The 15,473-nt window shown below is 50.6% G+C and overlaps 1 protein-coding gene across 2 annotated transcripts in view; it reads left to right on the forward strand.

Moving 5' to 3' along the window:
- LOC119444241 (poly(A) RNA polymerase GLD2-like) overlaps positions 1-15,473 on the forward strand; it is a 190,205-nt gene that overhangs the window by 57,362 nt on the left and 117,370 nt on the right. For both annotated transcript variants that reach the window (XM_049663228.1, XM_049663227.1), the window contains exons 3-4: positions 7,236-7,311; positions 7,694-7,823. In XM_049663228.1, coding sequence (XP_049519185.1) covers positions 7,236-7,311; positions 7,694-7,823 — 206 coding nt within the window. The remainder of the gene's footprint in view (positions 1-7,235; positions 7,312-7,693; positions 7,824-15,473) is intronic.

Here is a 15,473-nt window from a genome sequence, read left to right on the forward strand (position 1 = left end):
GCGCCACCCTAGAAAAAGTGGTTTAGACCCGGCTGTGCACGGGCGAACACCCCCCTGCAAAAAATGATCCTGGCCTGCTCGCAGCGCTTACAGCCAATCGGAGGCCGTCGTGCTTTCTCCGAGGCGCGGAGGCGGTACAAGTGAGCGCCATTTTTTCTTTCTTTATGCTTGTGTGCCTGCTGCTGCCTCTTTTCTTCGATTCCTCATTCAGCGTGGTCCGTGCTGGTGGTGTTGCCTGTTGGCGCTCTGTGAACTTTCTTGGCGCGCTGTCGTCATGGCTTGTGCAAAGAGGCAGAATTTGCCGTTCGCCGCGAAACTGACAGCCGCGAAATGACAGCACTGAAGACACCGCAGGTGTTTCCGCCGAAGTTTGGAGCGAGCTGGCAGAGTTCCCGGGTGCTATCGACGGATCGACATTCGACGAGTTCGTCAGTGCGGACGATGATGTCGCCATCATGGGCCAGCTACAAGATGAGGACTACGTTGCAGACGTCGTGCCAACCACGAGCCAAAGCGACAGCAATAAGGAAATTGACGATGGCCCGTTGCCTACATCCTCCGAAGTGATTAGTGCACTTGCGTTTGTCCGGCGCTATTGCGTGAATATAGAAGGCTGCGGCCTCAGCTGCTCCGACTCGTTGGACAACGTGGAGGCGTGCGTGCTGTCGCAGGCAGCGAAGTCGTTGAAACAGAAGAAAATCCAGGACTATGTTGTTCCAAAGTAGGGCACGCAAGTAAGCCACCATATTAATAAAGTACTTTTCTTATTGGTATGTGCCTTTGCGTCATGAAATCCTATAGCGGGCCTATATCGAATTATGCCATAATATCGAACTAATAAACGTTTTTTGGTGAGTTCGATATACCCGGGTTCGACTGTAGTAAAATGGTGAATGAAGCGGTAGTACGTTAGGGGATTCATGCTTCGCTTTAGGAAATGCACACGCACTCACCACTGCTAGCACTCATCGCGCTAGCATTATGATCACGATCGCAAGCACTCGCGCATCGCCTTTGTGCACAGCCCTCAGATGTTTTCCAAGTTTCGCCGACAGCCCTTCTGGCTGCTTTCGTGAAGGACGTCTCCACGACGCAGGCTTCTAATGCCTTTGGAATAAGAGCACAGGCTCTACACAAACACAAACTGCAGAAACAGTTTATTTGCTAAAAGTCATCAGGCTACATAGCATAAGCTGTGCATGTGTTCTTTTTTCCTGCTGAAATCGCAGACTGTTGAGCACTGTGGTGTGGTGTGCATGCAATGGCGGGAAAGCTTCAGAAACAGAAATCTGGCTCGGCTGCCATGCGCATTCGTCACAGGCCGCAACAAGCAGTCGCTTGCTGCCGTCTGCTTTTCGAGGGTGAGAGGATTACTCGTAAATGTGGCGAGGAATATGCGAGTAAATACGATAGACTAGAAGAACCACCTACTGGAAATCACGTCTTTCAAAACTCAATGGTAATGTGCATTTGCACTGGGTGTCAGAATCATTACATTTGTTTTGTTGCTCGCAGCTGAGAATGCTACAGGTCATGCAGCCATCGACACTTTTTGCTGCAGTTGGGGAAGTAACAACTCCCTCATTGTTTGCTGCTAATCCTATCGTGATTCTTACGTTCAACCGGTGTCGAGCAGGATAGGGTAAGCAGCGAACACGTGAGGATACACGCTGTGGTTCTCATTCATGTGTGACTGACAGCCTGGAGGCGAGTAATGCAAGCAGGCTTCTGAAGGTAATGTGCATTCAGGACTTTAATGGCAGCAAGGAAAAAAAAACAGGCCTGCGCGGCAGAGTGTAAGCTGGTGGAGCGGCTCAAGAGTAGTTCTAATTTCGGCACCATGCACAACACGGTCTTTGCGGCAATGTCTCTTCGCCTTGACGAGAACGATCTGAACTGTCTGCCCGGCGTCAACGGCAAACTGCAGCTTGTAATGCTCTGCAGACTGCTGAGCCATGGTTGTAGCCACGCATCTAGCTCTACCATTCGCTTCTTCAGCAGTGGTTCGTACCTTGTGAGGAGACGCCATAACGTGTACCGAAAAGGTATCCAGAATACGTGGCGCACATCTCGCATCCCTTGACCCATGGCACGGTACGTTGTTGTTGTTGATGATGATGATCATGATTGTTTATTGGAATCTTCAAAATGGGCTGGTGACAAATAGTCACCTAGCCTGCTTGAGTTAACCAGGTCCAGTTACATGCAGCATGCAACTGCTATATGCAACTTACATGTCGGGCACGCTGCCTTTGCAAGCGCCTTAACTAGATGGCACCACCATACTGGTGAAGGCTTGGGATCGCGCTTATTTGCACGCCTCGTCTGAATCGCATATCGTCGTCTGTGCCTGCGCGCCTGCCTAGGGCGCATTTATAGGGCATTTTTTGCCTGCCTGACAGCAAGCGCTTGCGTGGCTCAGTGGTAGAGTATCTGACTCCCACGCAGCGGGTGCAGGTTTGATCCCGGCAGGAACCGGGTCCTTTTTTTCGCATTTCCGGTGATAGTGGCCGACGGCGGCGGCGGCAGACACCATCGCGAACCGAAACGGCTATTGGAATGAGCCCATAACAACTTACGCTGTAAAAAGAAAACCCGAGTTGATCAGGCAACACAAGCCTCGAGCACCGAAGAACCTTGATTTTGTATCGTGATTTTGCGGTCGCATTTTCTTACAAAACAGTGCACGTCAAACGCCATTCCACAGGCTGCTTTGCCATTGATCTGGAATGTTACGTGAGGTGGTGCCTTTTTTTTTCTGGACCGAGGTCTTCTCCTTTGTGCAGGGATTTTCGTGCTGTACACTCGTGCATATAACAATTGCACACATTTCATGATGAAACTGCCTCAAACTCACTATTTGTAGGTTACTATTGCATATGGCAGCTATTACGCTGTAGCGCTAAAAACAACATACACTACAGGTGAAGACCATTGTCAGTTACAATAATTCCTTTCATGTGTCAGTGCTTCACACGTTTTCTTGTAGTTCTAGACAACAATGATTTTAGTAATTTCAGTAGTATCCTCCTCAGCTAGTGCATACGGAGAATGACTTGGAGCACAGTACGCTTTTTAATAAAAATAAATTAATATTCTCATTGACCATTTCTCTCCGTCTTCCTGTGGTTTCTCTCTTTGCAACAGAGCACGTCGGAGTAGCCATGCACCTGGCAGAGTCCCAATATAGGACTCTGCCAGGCGCACATCGTGCCTCACGCGTTTGGAAAGCAAGTGCTTGAGAGTGCTCGCTTGCTGCAGTTGCGTGATTTCTCTCGTCGATGGTTTGACTTTTTACAGTGCCGCATTATCATCATCATCATCAGCCTATATTTATGTCCACTGCAGGATGAAGGCCTCTCTCTGCTATCTCCAATTACCCCTGTCTTTCGCTAGCTGATTCCAACTTGCGCCTGCGAATTTCCTAACTTCATCACTCCACCTAGTTTACAGCCGTCCTCGACTGCGCTTCCCTTCTCTTGGTATCCATTCTGTAACTCTTATGGTCCACCGGTTATCCATCTTACGCATTACATGGCCTGCCCAGCTCCACTTTTCCCGCTTAATGTCAACTAGAATATCGGCTATCCCCGTTTGTTCTCTGATCCACACCGCTCTCTTCCCGTCTCTTAACGTTAGGCTTAACATTTTTCGTTCCATCGCTCTTTGTACGGTCCTCAACTTGTTCTCGAGCTTCTTTCTTAACCTCCGTATTTTTGCCCCATATGTTAGCACTGGTAGAATGCAAAGATTGTACCCTTTTCTTTTCAACGACAGTGGTAAGCTGTCAGGATTTGGTAATGCGTGCCGTATGCACTCCAGCCCAATTTGATTCTTCTATAAATTTCTTTCTCATGATCAGTGTCCCCTGTGAGTAATTGACCTAGATAAACATACTCCTTTACAGACTCTGGAGGCTGACTGGCGATCCTGAATTCTTGTTCCCTTGCCAGGCTATTGAACATTATCTTTGTCTTCTGCATATTAATCTTCAACCCCACTCCTAAACTTTCTCGGTCCTCAATCATTTGCTGTAATTTGTCCCCATTGTTGCTGAATGGGATAGTGTCATCTGCAAACCGAAGGTTGCTGAGATATATTGAGGACCAATAAGCCTGTTACCATGCAAGGCTGTTTTTCAATCAACTCGCGTCTACAGACTTTGTTTCTTCCTCCTGTACGTTATCCCTCCACAACCAGCTGGAGAGGGGAACGCAATGGCTTTCCAAGAATTACTGCAAAGCATTTCTGTGCCCCCCACCTGGCCACCAAGAAGGAATGTGTCGTTGCTCTTTAGTAGTAGACTTTACCACCCTTGCAATGTAGAGAGGTGTGCAGGGTCTGGCTGCAGTAAAGGTGAAGCTACTGAACGAGAACAACGATTCATTCTGCTAATCTGGGGTCGAAAGTATTATCATCTTAATATACTTTTTGCCGCACGTGTGCATGATGAAACAATTAGCCAAATTTCTTAGGAATAACTTTGCTCTCCAGTCTTACAGAAGTCCAAACTGTTCAACACTTCTGTAAGAGTGCAGTTCAAAGTTATTGCTAGTAAATGATGCAGACCAGCTTTGAACAGCACCAGGAAGCAATCGCTAGAGCAAAAATCTGCATGTGTATAACCTCTACAAGCACAAGCATGCGCACGCAAAACAGTGTGAAGGAGCGCTCAATTATTGGGGATGAAAATTGAAACTATTTTTTCTTTATGTTCTAGCTGACCCTCACGTCCAGAGTGGCTCATACGGACTAGTGCGTAGCATAGGGATTCCTACACTCTTGTCAGTGCTTTCTCGTAAGCTCAGCGTGTTATAAATGAAGTGACAAGTTCAGTTTTTGCCACATGAATGCTCTTTACTGCTCTCCCAAATACTTGCATGCCTTGGAAACTGCTTTGTGAATAAAAAAAAAAAAAGAAACAAAAGAAAAACGTTTGTTTGCAGGTGAATCTGCATACGTTTGTTTGCAGATTCACCTGTAGAATTATTTCAAAAGTTACAGGGGACTGATTACGGCTATAATCAAGAAGCACGCTTATATGTAGCACATTTTCTGATTAGTTTTCGAAAAGGACAAGGAAAGAAAACCGAGTTGTACTCGTGGTACAGCCGAGTTGTTTTCCAAGCCCACGGGACACCACTGTATGAAACCATACTCATGGCTTAATCCCCCAAAATCTCCCACTGATGGCATAAAAGCAAAATGACATTGTCTATAACGCATCAAGAAAAACTCTCCAACCCATAGTTTCTTTTCAAATGATGAAGAAAACCACAGAACTGTCAAGGCGTGCATTTAGCGTACATGTGACATCTCCGTCAGCATGTGTCTTATCACGTAAAAAGTGACTTATTTGTAGATAAAAGGCCTCTGGAACTGTCTCACCTGCTGATGCGTTCCGCAAGGGGAGAAACACGAGTCACTGTCAGATCTGCACTTTCCAGATATTGGTGTACAAGCCTAGGAGCTAAGAAGAGAACAGGGCAAGTTGCGTGCGCAGTTCAAAAATGCTTCCTCGGTTACCTCTGAACACAAGTTTCCGGAATGTTGTTTTATTCGCACTTGCTCCTGGGCACCGTAGCCTAACCTGGCTGGTATGCACTCGTGATGTACCGTCCGCAGGAAGCAAAACATCCCCGAGGAAATTGCGGGCGGTAGTCGTTATTGTAGACACCTCTCTACTTTTGTTCTTCTCGTAATTTACTTCTTCCCTTTTGGCTGCACCCTACTTCCAGTTCAGGGGTCCCCGTCGCTTTCTTTCGTTCTTTGTTCCTGCAGCCACAATTGTGTGGGCTCCAGTAGGACTACTTTGAAAGCGTGGTTACGGACACGTGTGCTTGAAGGAATGTCGGGTAGGCGCAGCCATAGACTGAGCTAAACAATCAAATCTGGAAAAAGAATTCATCTACGTTTTGTCCGCTTTGTAATGTCTAGTAGTGCCACATTTGACAGATGTCGGAACTGACGTAAAGCAGCTTGATATTTTTTTTGCACAGATGGTGTCACCTCTAAAATATTGCTGTGAGATTTATTATTCACTGGAAATATTTTGTTTCAAGCACTGATTAGTAAAAATTGGTCACGAGTGTTAGTAATAATAGGACACTGTATGGCTCTACTAATGGACAACACGCGTAATGGGTCAGCATGAACATGGAAAAGAATGTCAATTTGCACAGACCTAGTCAGCAGAAAAATGAGCTAAATTCACTGCTCCCGTGTAGGCTCCCTAATAAAGATGACACAATTTTCTCTCCATGGAATTAGAGAGAAGGGCTTGCTACTTGATTATGAAAAATTTCAGTTTCAGCTTGAATAGTGTTGTTCCTAGGAACTTTTGGGAATGCGTGACCAAGTATAGTCATAAATTTCCATTTTGCAGTGATAGTAATTTGTGAACTAATTATCGGAACACAGAAAAGCTTGGCAAACATGACAAGTGGAATGTAGCCTAGAATTTCACTAAAAATTTATGTTCTATTGAAAAGAAAGAAAGATATTCATTGCTAAACATTTATTGTTTTGCGAATTTTTCTTGAGACCATATAAATTTCTAATTGCTTAACAGGCAATGTCTTCCCATATAAAGGTTGTATGACATTTTATCTATAAGCATAGCAAACCTCACTTTGTTATGTTGAATATTTTTGCTGTAAACGCAGTACAACAGTAGTAGAGCAATAACACTGTTTTTTGCCTCCTTATGTTTTGATTGCCGTAAGGCAACGCTTAACACTAGGCATCATTCGAAAGTGCAGAAAGTAAGCTTTCTAATGCTCACATCTGCCTAATGTGTGCCGAAATCATAGTGCATCCACAAACATAGTTTAAAATGCGAAGCACGTGCTGCCGGAGTGGGATTGCTACTTGACACACATTATAAATTCTGTATTTTCTCTAAGTGTTTTGTTTGAGAACCTTGGGAATGCTGATCTTGCTGTCACATTTGTAATAGGAATAGCCCATTCAAATACAGATTCATTTTAAAGTGTTTGCACTCGTATGACTTTGAAGTGTTGTAACCCACATGCTACGACCGCTTTGTTCAGTCGAACAGGCGACGCTTGCTCAGGTCCAACCCACATTGGAAAGTGTCCGGAATGAGCCAAATGAATAGCATCATGAAACGAATCCTTCCCTGCCATTTGTGCAGTGTTGGGCACGTCCACGGCAAATCTTGCACTGCAAATATTAGGGAGTCACTATAAGGAACGCCACGGTGTTGCATGCAGGCGCCGGTGTGATGACCAGGAGGAGGACAGGCCCCAGGTGAAGCGGCGTTTCCCCGGAGCAGACCAGCAGGGCCAGGTAGGAAGCACGACACCTATGGCACTTTCAAATTGCATGCATGAAATAAAGTGTGCGGGGGCACAGCCTATATTTGCTTGCAAGCCGTGGTTAATCGGAAGCTTTCGGCGTTCTCAAGGCCGGGACAGTGACTGAACTGCGATGTTGCCTTCTTGCTCATGCTTTCATAGCTGCCCTGCACCAAAGAATTGTGTTCACAGATGGTACAAATATGACAGACACGCAACTAAGTCGCAATTACAATGCATACAATAATTTGTGTCGGCAATGTCTAAAGGGCAAAAGACACCCGTTCCGTCATTTTCCTTGATGCATGCATTGTGCCCCAGAGAGCAAGGAGGTGGAACACTGGGTGGCTGCTTGAAATGTGTACACTATGCAGGACGAATGGGTGTCAGTGTCTGCAGCCTTGTGGTCCCACTACCAGGTGCACCGGCATACCGAGGAGCTGCTGAAACGAAAACTGGAACTGCGCGAGCGCCTGCACGCAAAGCTACGGACCCTTTTCCCATGTGAGTGTCTCTGCTGCAGAATGCCTGGCAGTTTTTGAAAACCTTATAATGAAATAAATACCCACACAGATTTAAAGCATTGTTTTGACAAAGCCAAATCGCCTTGCCAATGGAAATAAGAAGCTAGACTGTTGCGGTGGAAGAGATGGTGCTACCAGTTTTCACGTGATATGATGCCACAAAAGGGGAAATGGGCTTGTGCCAACACTGGATGTGATGGCACATACGAAGGAAGGTGTGGCTAGTTACGCCTCAAGAAGCGTCCTCCAACTTTGTTGTGCGATAACAACATTGTGGGGATTGAGGGAGGCGCCGGCGCCATTGCGCGGGCTTCATCTGTTCTGCCATCCCTCGCCTTCATTCCCCGCCCGCGCGTAACTGGTTCCCGCGGTGGCGCTGCGCACGCGGTGGGGTTGCGCTGAGGGATGGGCGCTGACATCACTACGCGGCCGCGTTTTCGGCTGCTAGCGGCGGAGTGTGGCTCTCTTCTCCGGGGACCAGCGCACGGTACGTACATGCTTTCCTCTCATCCGCCGACACCTTTGTGACTAGGACTGGTGCTCGCGCACGTGCCTTTGCCCGTGAGGGGAGGGTGTACTTTGTGATGATCTTTTTCCCGACACTAAGCCGACGAGCGGTGCCTAGCGCTTGCACGAGGTTGTACCACGCCGAGCTGCACTTGCCGAAAGCCTAAGCTGAAAAAGATTGTCCGAGCTATCGCGAGTTGACCCATTGGTTATCGCCAGAGCAAGTAGCATAGCCGCCGGGACTTTTTCTAGCAGCGTGTCCCAGCTTGAGCCTGGGCTCTCGCAGCGACGTGCTATAGGCGTCTGTTATTGTATTTTCGCCCTTGTGCGGGACCCCTTTGGCTCCCCGCCGCACGGGTGTTTGTGAAGTGCTGGTGCCGACGGATTTAATAAACGGTTTCCGTCAATTCAGGGCTTTACTGTGTTTCTGCGTGCGTTGCTCGGTAGCCCCTTGCGGCCTCTGAGCTCGCGCGGGAGCGGTGCTGGAGGCGACGACTGATGCAGCCCTGTGGCTCGTTAAGCTCGAACCCGCGGTGGTTGATCTCCTGTGAGACGCTAAGAACCCACACTGGCGCCCAACGCGGATTCAAAGGCTCATTAAGCCTTTGTCAGTGCTTAGCTGAGTCAATACGCCTTAGCGAATTGGACTAGCCGCGTTATGTCTGCTTGGGGTAGTGACCTTTGTCCTTTGTTAGTGCTAGCAGACGCCGCGTTGCTCGAGAACGGGGCCAGTGCCTCCCTTGAGCAGCGCACTCCTGAACCCTCGCTTGTAACGACCCCCTGTGGGGACGGCAACGCGAGGCGCTATGTACCAGCTCCCTTTGGAGCAGTAGCGTTGTTTGAAAACGGGGCCAGAGCCCTCTCCGAACAGTGCGCACGGGCACATTCGTCTGCCACGGCTCCCTTTGGAATGCCAAGCAGTGCGATGTCGCAGCGCTCCCGATCATTGACTCCCTCGGGAGTAAACGAAGCGCAGTGTGGAAACTGGGCCTTATTAGCCCTCTCCGACTTTTGCCCGTTGGCTGCTTCTCAATTGAACAGCCAAAATCAGTGGAATGCTGCGGCCCCCTGTGGGGATTACAACACGGCGACCACGAATTTTGCTCATACGTCTCCCTTTGGAGTACATTCGGTGGCGCCCAGTGGCACACCGATCGAGCACGCACCTGTTTTATCGACGCTGGCTGCTTCTCAATTGAACAGCCAAAACCAGTGGAATGCTGCGGCCCCCTGTGGGGATTCCAACACGGCGACCACAAATTTCGGTCATCCGTCTCCCTTTGGAGTACACTCGGTGGCGCCCAGTGGCACACCAATCGAGCACGCACCTGTTTTGCGACGCTGGCTGTTTCTCAATTGAACAGCCAAAACCAGTGGAATGCTGTGGGCCCCTGTGGGGATTACAACACGGCGACCGCGAATTTCGCTCATACGTCTCCCTTTGGAGTACATTCGGTGGCGCCCAGTGGCACACCGATCGAGCACGCACCTGTTTTGTCAACGCTGGCTGCAAGCGGCCTAAGCAATTCACGTATAGCTGCCTCAAGTGGCAGCTGTGAACGACAGCACGCGCACCCCGCTAGGAAACCTTTTTGCTCTGGGGACGGCGGCGCATCGGCCGGTATCCCTGTGGAAAACCGTGCCACTGATCGAGCTGTACGTCAGTTCATCCTTGCTCGACCACGCCGCTAACGCGCCAACGCTAACGCGCCAACGCCAACGCGTGTGCGCCTGCTCCAAAGGCGCTAACGCGCCTTTGGAGCAGGCGCACAGGCGCTGTTGCATAACACCGCCGAAATGATCCAGGTGCTCTCTGGGGCAGGTAAAACGCTGTCGGCTGTTCCGAAATGCGCTCACCCCGTTGTATGGTTGGCAGTCCTGACTTACAGGGGATACGGTGACCTGCTCAGTGCCAGGGACTGCTGTTACTCCCTCGCACGCTACCAGAGAGCTCTGGGTTTGAATGATCAGGAGGTACTCGGACGCGTCGTCCCTGTTGCACTCACTGACACGGCGGCTAGGTGGTACAGGCTTTCCGGACACTGTGCAACAACCTTCAAGGAGTTCCGCGCGGCATTCCTGCGTGAATTCTTACCCGCTGACTTTGAGAGTAGGATGTAGCGAGAGCTTGGGCTACGTACACAGGCTCCTGATGAGTCGCTTCAGGAGTACGTATGGGCGATGGAAGACCTTTTCTTAGTCGCCGAGCTCAGTGCCTCGAACGAGGAACACGTCGAACGGGGGATCAGGCAGGCACATCCGACCTTTTCGGCGTACCTGCGTGGCGGCCGCTTCCGAAATCTGGAGGAATTGGCCGCCGAGGCAAAGCGCATTCAAGGTGACATTATCGCCGCGCGTGCCTATCGCCCACCACCGCCCACCAGCGAGGCACTTGAGCCGAGCTGCGGGTGGAGAGGGCCTGAGCTCTTTCCCCAACGGCAACAACCCGGCCAAGCTGCCTTTGCAGCTGCAAGCGGGTGTGTTTGGGAGCTGAGCAGGCGCTCTCGATCCCTACACGCACGGGAGGCGGGCAGCCTGTGCTGCGCCACCGCCCGAAACCCATGCGCAGGGACGCTTTTCGACCCAGCGCATCGCGGAGGGGGACGCTCGTTACCAGCCCATTGGCCAAGCGGCGAGCCGACCCCGGCAGGGAGCTTAAGCTGCTCCCTGCCAAGGTGGCACCCAAGGTGGCATCCAAGAGGTTCATTGGAGACATACCCAGTGGTCGGCCTCAAAGAGTTTCTTCGAACAACGGTGCTTACCCAGTCTACAGTGGCCCATGTTGGCATGATAGAGGTTCGTTGAAAAGCGGCACATATGTACACATTGGCACATACTCACTACTAACCCAAGTTGTTTCAATGGTTGGTTTCAAATTCTGTTACTTCCGCAAAGCGGTCCGATGTGCTACTGATTCGACCGCTGACTACCCAGTGAGCCAGGTAGGCGGGAAAATGGTTAGATACAACATACATAGATAGATACATAGATAGCCCCCAGAAGATGTGTCAAGTACCCAAAGAATGCTAACGCAGTTGGTAGCGGTGCTTCTCGGTGCATTTGTGTGCCTCTCTTTTATTAGCTAATAGCATCGATAGAGTGAGGGTGTGAAGGATTTGATCACTGTGGCACAGTGATTGAATGATTCAGTCAAAAGTCCAAGCTGACAATGTCATGGGTGTTGATGACAGCAAAGAGGTGGCAATGCTTAGACAGGCAGCACATACCAAGAACAGACCTCTGTCTGAAACTTGTGCTGCCGCCGGTTTGAGGAAATTCTTCAAATGTCTATGGAGGTCAGCACTCATTACCGGTACGTGTGTGCCCCGAGTCTATTAGTGCGCCTCTACAGACATGCCATCCCCTTGAACATCAGTTACATTTTGTCTTGTGTGTTTCTTAGTTTTGCAAAGTAGTGGAGCTAGCAGATGAGTTTGAGGCAAATGAGGTTGGTGGCCACGTGGAGGGAGCGAATGCGTATACAATACATTGGGCTTCTTTGATTTTCGGAGTTCTGGCAGCCCGCTGGCAGCCAGACGGCAGCCAGCTAGTTCCGGTTCTGACAGGAAGTCACGTGGGCTGGGATCCCAAGACAACCCGGAGCTGCCCGAAGTTTGCAAAATCGAATGCTGGGACAGCGCTGGCCGAGGGAGAAATGTAAACATGCTACCAGCATGGCAGCGACCGGCGTACACGGCGTAATCGGCCCATTTCTGCGTTGCCACCTTGGAAATATATAGTTGCATTCAGGAATACGATCACTTTTGTGAGATGTCGCGCGACTCGGCACAGGACACGCACTGTGCAACAAACGGCATGCGACGGGTCCGATTCCAAGACGCGAAATCGCACCTAAGCGATCGCCCGAGGATGCCTGCTTGTACAGTGATCATGTCGGCCACCGGCGACATTTGACATCATTTGACAAGACACGAAAAAGCAGGATATCGGGTACGTCTAGTTATATGCATAAAATTTACTACATGCTTGAATCCATTTCAGAAAGTTTGTTTTGGCTGATGGTGCTGCTCCTGTACTGAAGGAGCGCTGGGGCTGTGGCTGGCGCGTGAAAATGCACGCCGCCTGTAACCCGCGAAAAGATTCACACGAAAAATAGTATTGGTCGATTATGAGAGCAATAATAAAGCTAATGTACGTGTGATCATTACTAATCTCAACAAGTGCATTCCTTTAACATCAACGGCCTATACAGTAGAACCTCGTTCATACGTTTAAAAAAATACGCAAGAAATAAACGTACGATCCGGGAAAACGTACGATCCGAATTCAGTAAAAATTGAAGCTGACAAGCCCATATTGAGGTGCAAGGGCAGAAAACATTTATGGCTTGCAAAACATAGTTACAGTCGAATCTCGTTAATTCGAACTGACGCTGGGGTCCCGTCAAAGTTATGTACATTCCAATGGGCGAGAACGCTCGGTAATTCAAACGCGAAAGCATTTGTGACGGTTAATTCGAACATATCCGCACACCGACAATGCTCTCAGCAGCACGCCAAGTCACGTGGCGGCGCCTCCGACTGGCAATGCTCCGACACCGCCATAAAGCAAAAGCTTAGGAAAGACCCCTCAACGCCGCGCGGAGAAATAAAAAAGAAAGAAAAAAATACCGCGGTGAAAATTTCCTCTCTCAAGTGGTAAGGTCGCCGTTTCAGTGTGGCGCCGGAACACGCGTGTACATGTCGACGTCTTGGCGAACACTGCGGCTGCGGCGCAGAGGGATGCAACGTGGAGGCCCAGTCCGGCCAACGAAACTGCCCACGCCGGCCAACGCTCGCTTCAACGGCAGAAAACGAAACTTCGGGGAGCGGGCTAAGCTGGCGCCGGGCCGGCGGGCGCGCACGGACACAGTCGAAGGTGAGGGAGCTACAAGGGAGTTCCGAGGGAGGGCGAGGGGAGCCACCGAAGCGACGAGTTTGCCGAGGCCAAATGCGATTCCCTGCCGCCCTCCTCCCTCACCTTCGACGGTCTCCGCGCGCGTCGCCGTGCCGGCGCGGCTTGCTCCCTGAAGTTTCGTTCGCTACTGTTATCGGGATGCGAGAGAGAGAGAGAGATAGATTGTGGTTGTGAAGAGAAAGAGGCGCTATCGGGATGTGAACGTTGGCTGGCGTGGGCAGTTCCGTGGCCCTCGCTCGATATGTGCTTGCGTGCCGCGACATTTCACGGCGCGCACCGTTCGTACGTAGCGATATGGTGCACAAATACGTCAAAAATAAGTCCTTTTAATTGGAACAAGTTTTCGGGTCCCTTCGAGTTCGAATTATCGAGATTCGACTGTATTTTCTGCTAGTGTGTCACACCCTTGGACAGAAACAACTCCTTTTGCACACATTGCAGACCCTTGTCCGCATTTTCGTTGTCTTTCGTGCGAAAGAAGCTTTGTAAGGCTTCCAGGCGAGCAAGGGCTTCGGTGAAGGTGGGCGCAAGCCTTCGTTCTCGCCGCCGTCTTCAGGCGCCTCGTCTGCCACCACCTCCGCTACGATCTCGGCAAGTCGTAGCGCCGCGCGCACGCGCGAGGCGTCCTCCTGTTTTTGTCTCTTAGTAGTTCGCGTTGAAGCGAGGGGCGAGGTAGCGCAAAGTAAAGCCCCTCCATTGAGGGGCTTTAGCACAAAGGTCAATTCGCTCGCCGCCGCTGCCGCGCTTCATCACTTCGGGCGAACGAGCAATGCAGAGAAGTCGCGGAGGGGGGGGGGGGGGAATTGAGCAATGCAGAGAAGCCGCGCGGCCGCTGTCTGCCGCTTAGCGCTTCACAAGCACGAGTGGTCTTTTTGCACACCTGAATGATAATTTTTCGCTGCAAAACGTATCATACAACCGCAGTTTGGCGCAATGCTGAACGTTGCTGCCGATAATCGTTATTTTCCGGGAACGTATTAACCGGGACGTATTAACACATTCCTCTATGGGTTTATGTTTATTTTTCGCGATTGCGAACGTAGGAGCCGGGAAATCGTATTAAGCGGGAACGTATCAGCGAGGTTCTACTGTATATGGTTAGAATGCATGGGTTTCGAGCTGCCGCCCAAGATACGACGGAGCGAACACGGGTTAGTTGTTGTCACGTGTAAGAGGCCGCCTGTGGCGAGAAAAGAAGACGAAAAAGTGCGCGGAGCGTTCGAAATCGCGCGAGCGCTCGAGGCACGCGAACCGAGGTGTGGTCGAGGCAGAAGCGAGGCGAAGCAGCATTATCGACGTGGCTCTTGGACTGGAAGGTCCCTTCGTCAGCTATGCTCTGACATCGGGAGTGCGGAGAGCCTGGCCACGAAGCTCGTGACGCTGGCAAGGCCCAGGCATGGCTGTAGACCTCGGAGACATCCGGGCGAAGATCCTGGGACCAGCTGCTGCTGTTCACGGTGGTTCCGGTCCTCTTCGCAAGAATCTCTCTTCCTCGGCCGAGCCCGATCAACCGATAGTCACCAGGACACCGGGCCGCCATGCAGATTGACGTAGGGCTAAGAACGCTTCGTGAAGCCTAACCAGGCAATTGACACGTCAGCGTTTCGCAGCTGAGATTTGGCAGCAGAGGCAGCAACAGAAGCCGACACTTACCTTTCGTCTACTCTGCAGATTCTGCAGACGCTCAACGACTATCAAGAAGACGGTGGGCGGTTGCATCGTACCTTGAGTGCAACTGCACGGACGCACCCAGCGGCTGCATCGCTGCCTGCTGGACTGCCTACGACTGATTGCGGGAACCACGTGGATCTACGTCACGTCGGTTGCCTTGCAAGCCCTTTATAAGGAGCTCTGCTGGCCCTTCGCCGTCATTTGGCAGCAGAGACAGCAACAGGAGCCGACACTTACCTTTCGTCTACTCTGCAGATTCTGCAGACGCTCAACGACTATCAAGAAGACGGTGGGCGGTTGCATCGTACCTTGAGTGCAACTGCACGGACGCACCCAGCGGCTGCATCGCTGCCTGCCTGGACTGCCTACGACTGATTGCGGGAACCACGTGGATCTACGTCACGTCGGTTGCCTTGCAAGCCCTTTGTAAGGAGCACTGCTGGCCCTTCGCCGTCATTTGGCAGCAGAGGCAGCAACAGGAGCCGACACTTACCTTTCGTCTACTCTGCAGATTCTGCAGACGCTCAACGACTAT

This window comes from Dermacentor silvarum, chromosome 3 (genome assembly GCF_013339745.2).
Source record: "Dermacentor silvarum isolate Dsil-2018 chromosome 3, BIME_Dsil_1.4, whole genome shotgun sequence".
NCBI classification, from domain to species: Eukaryota; Metazoa; Arthropoda; class Arachnida; order Ixodida; family Ixodidae; genus Dermacentor; species Dermacentor silvarum.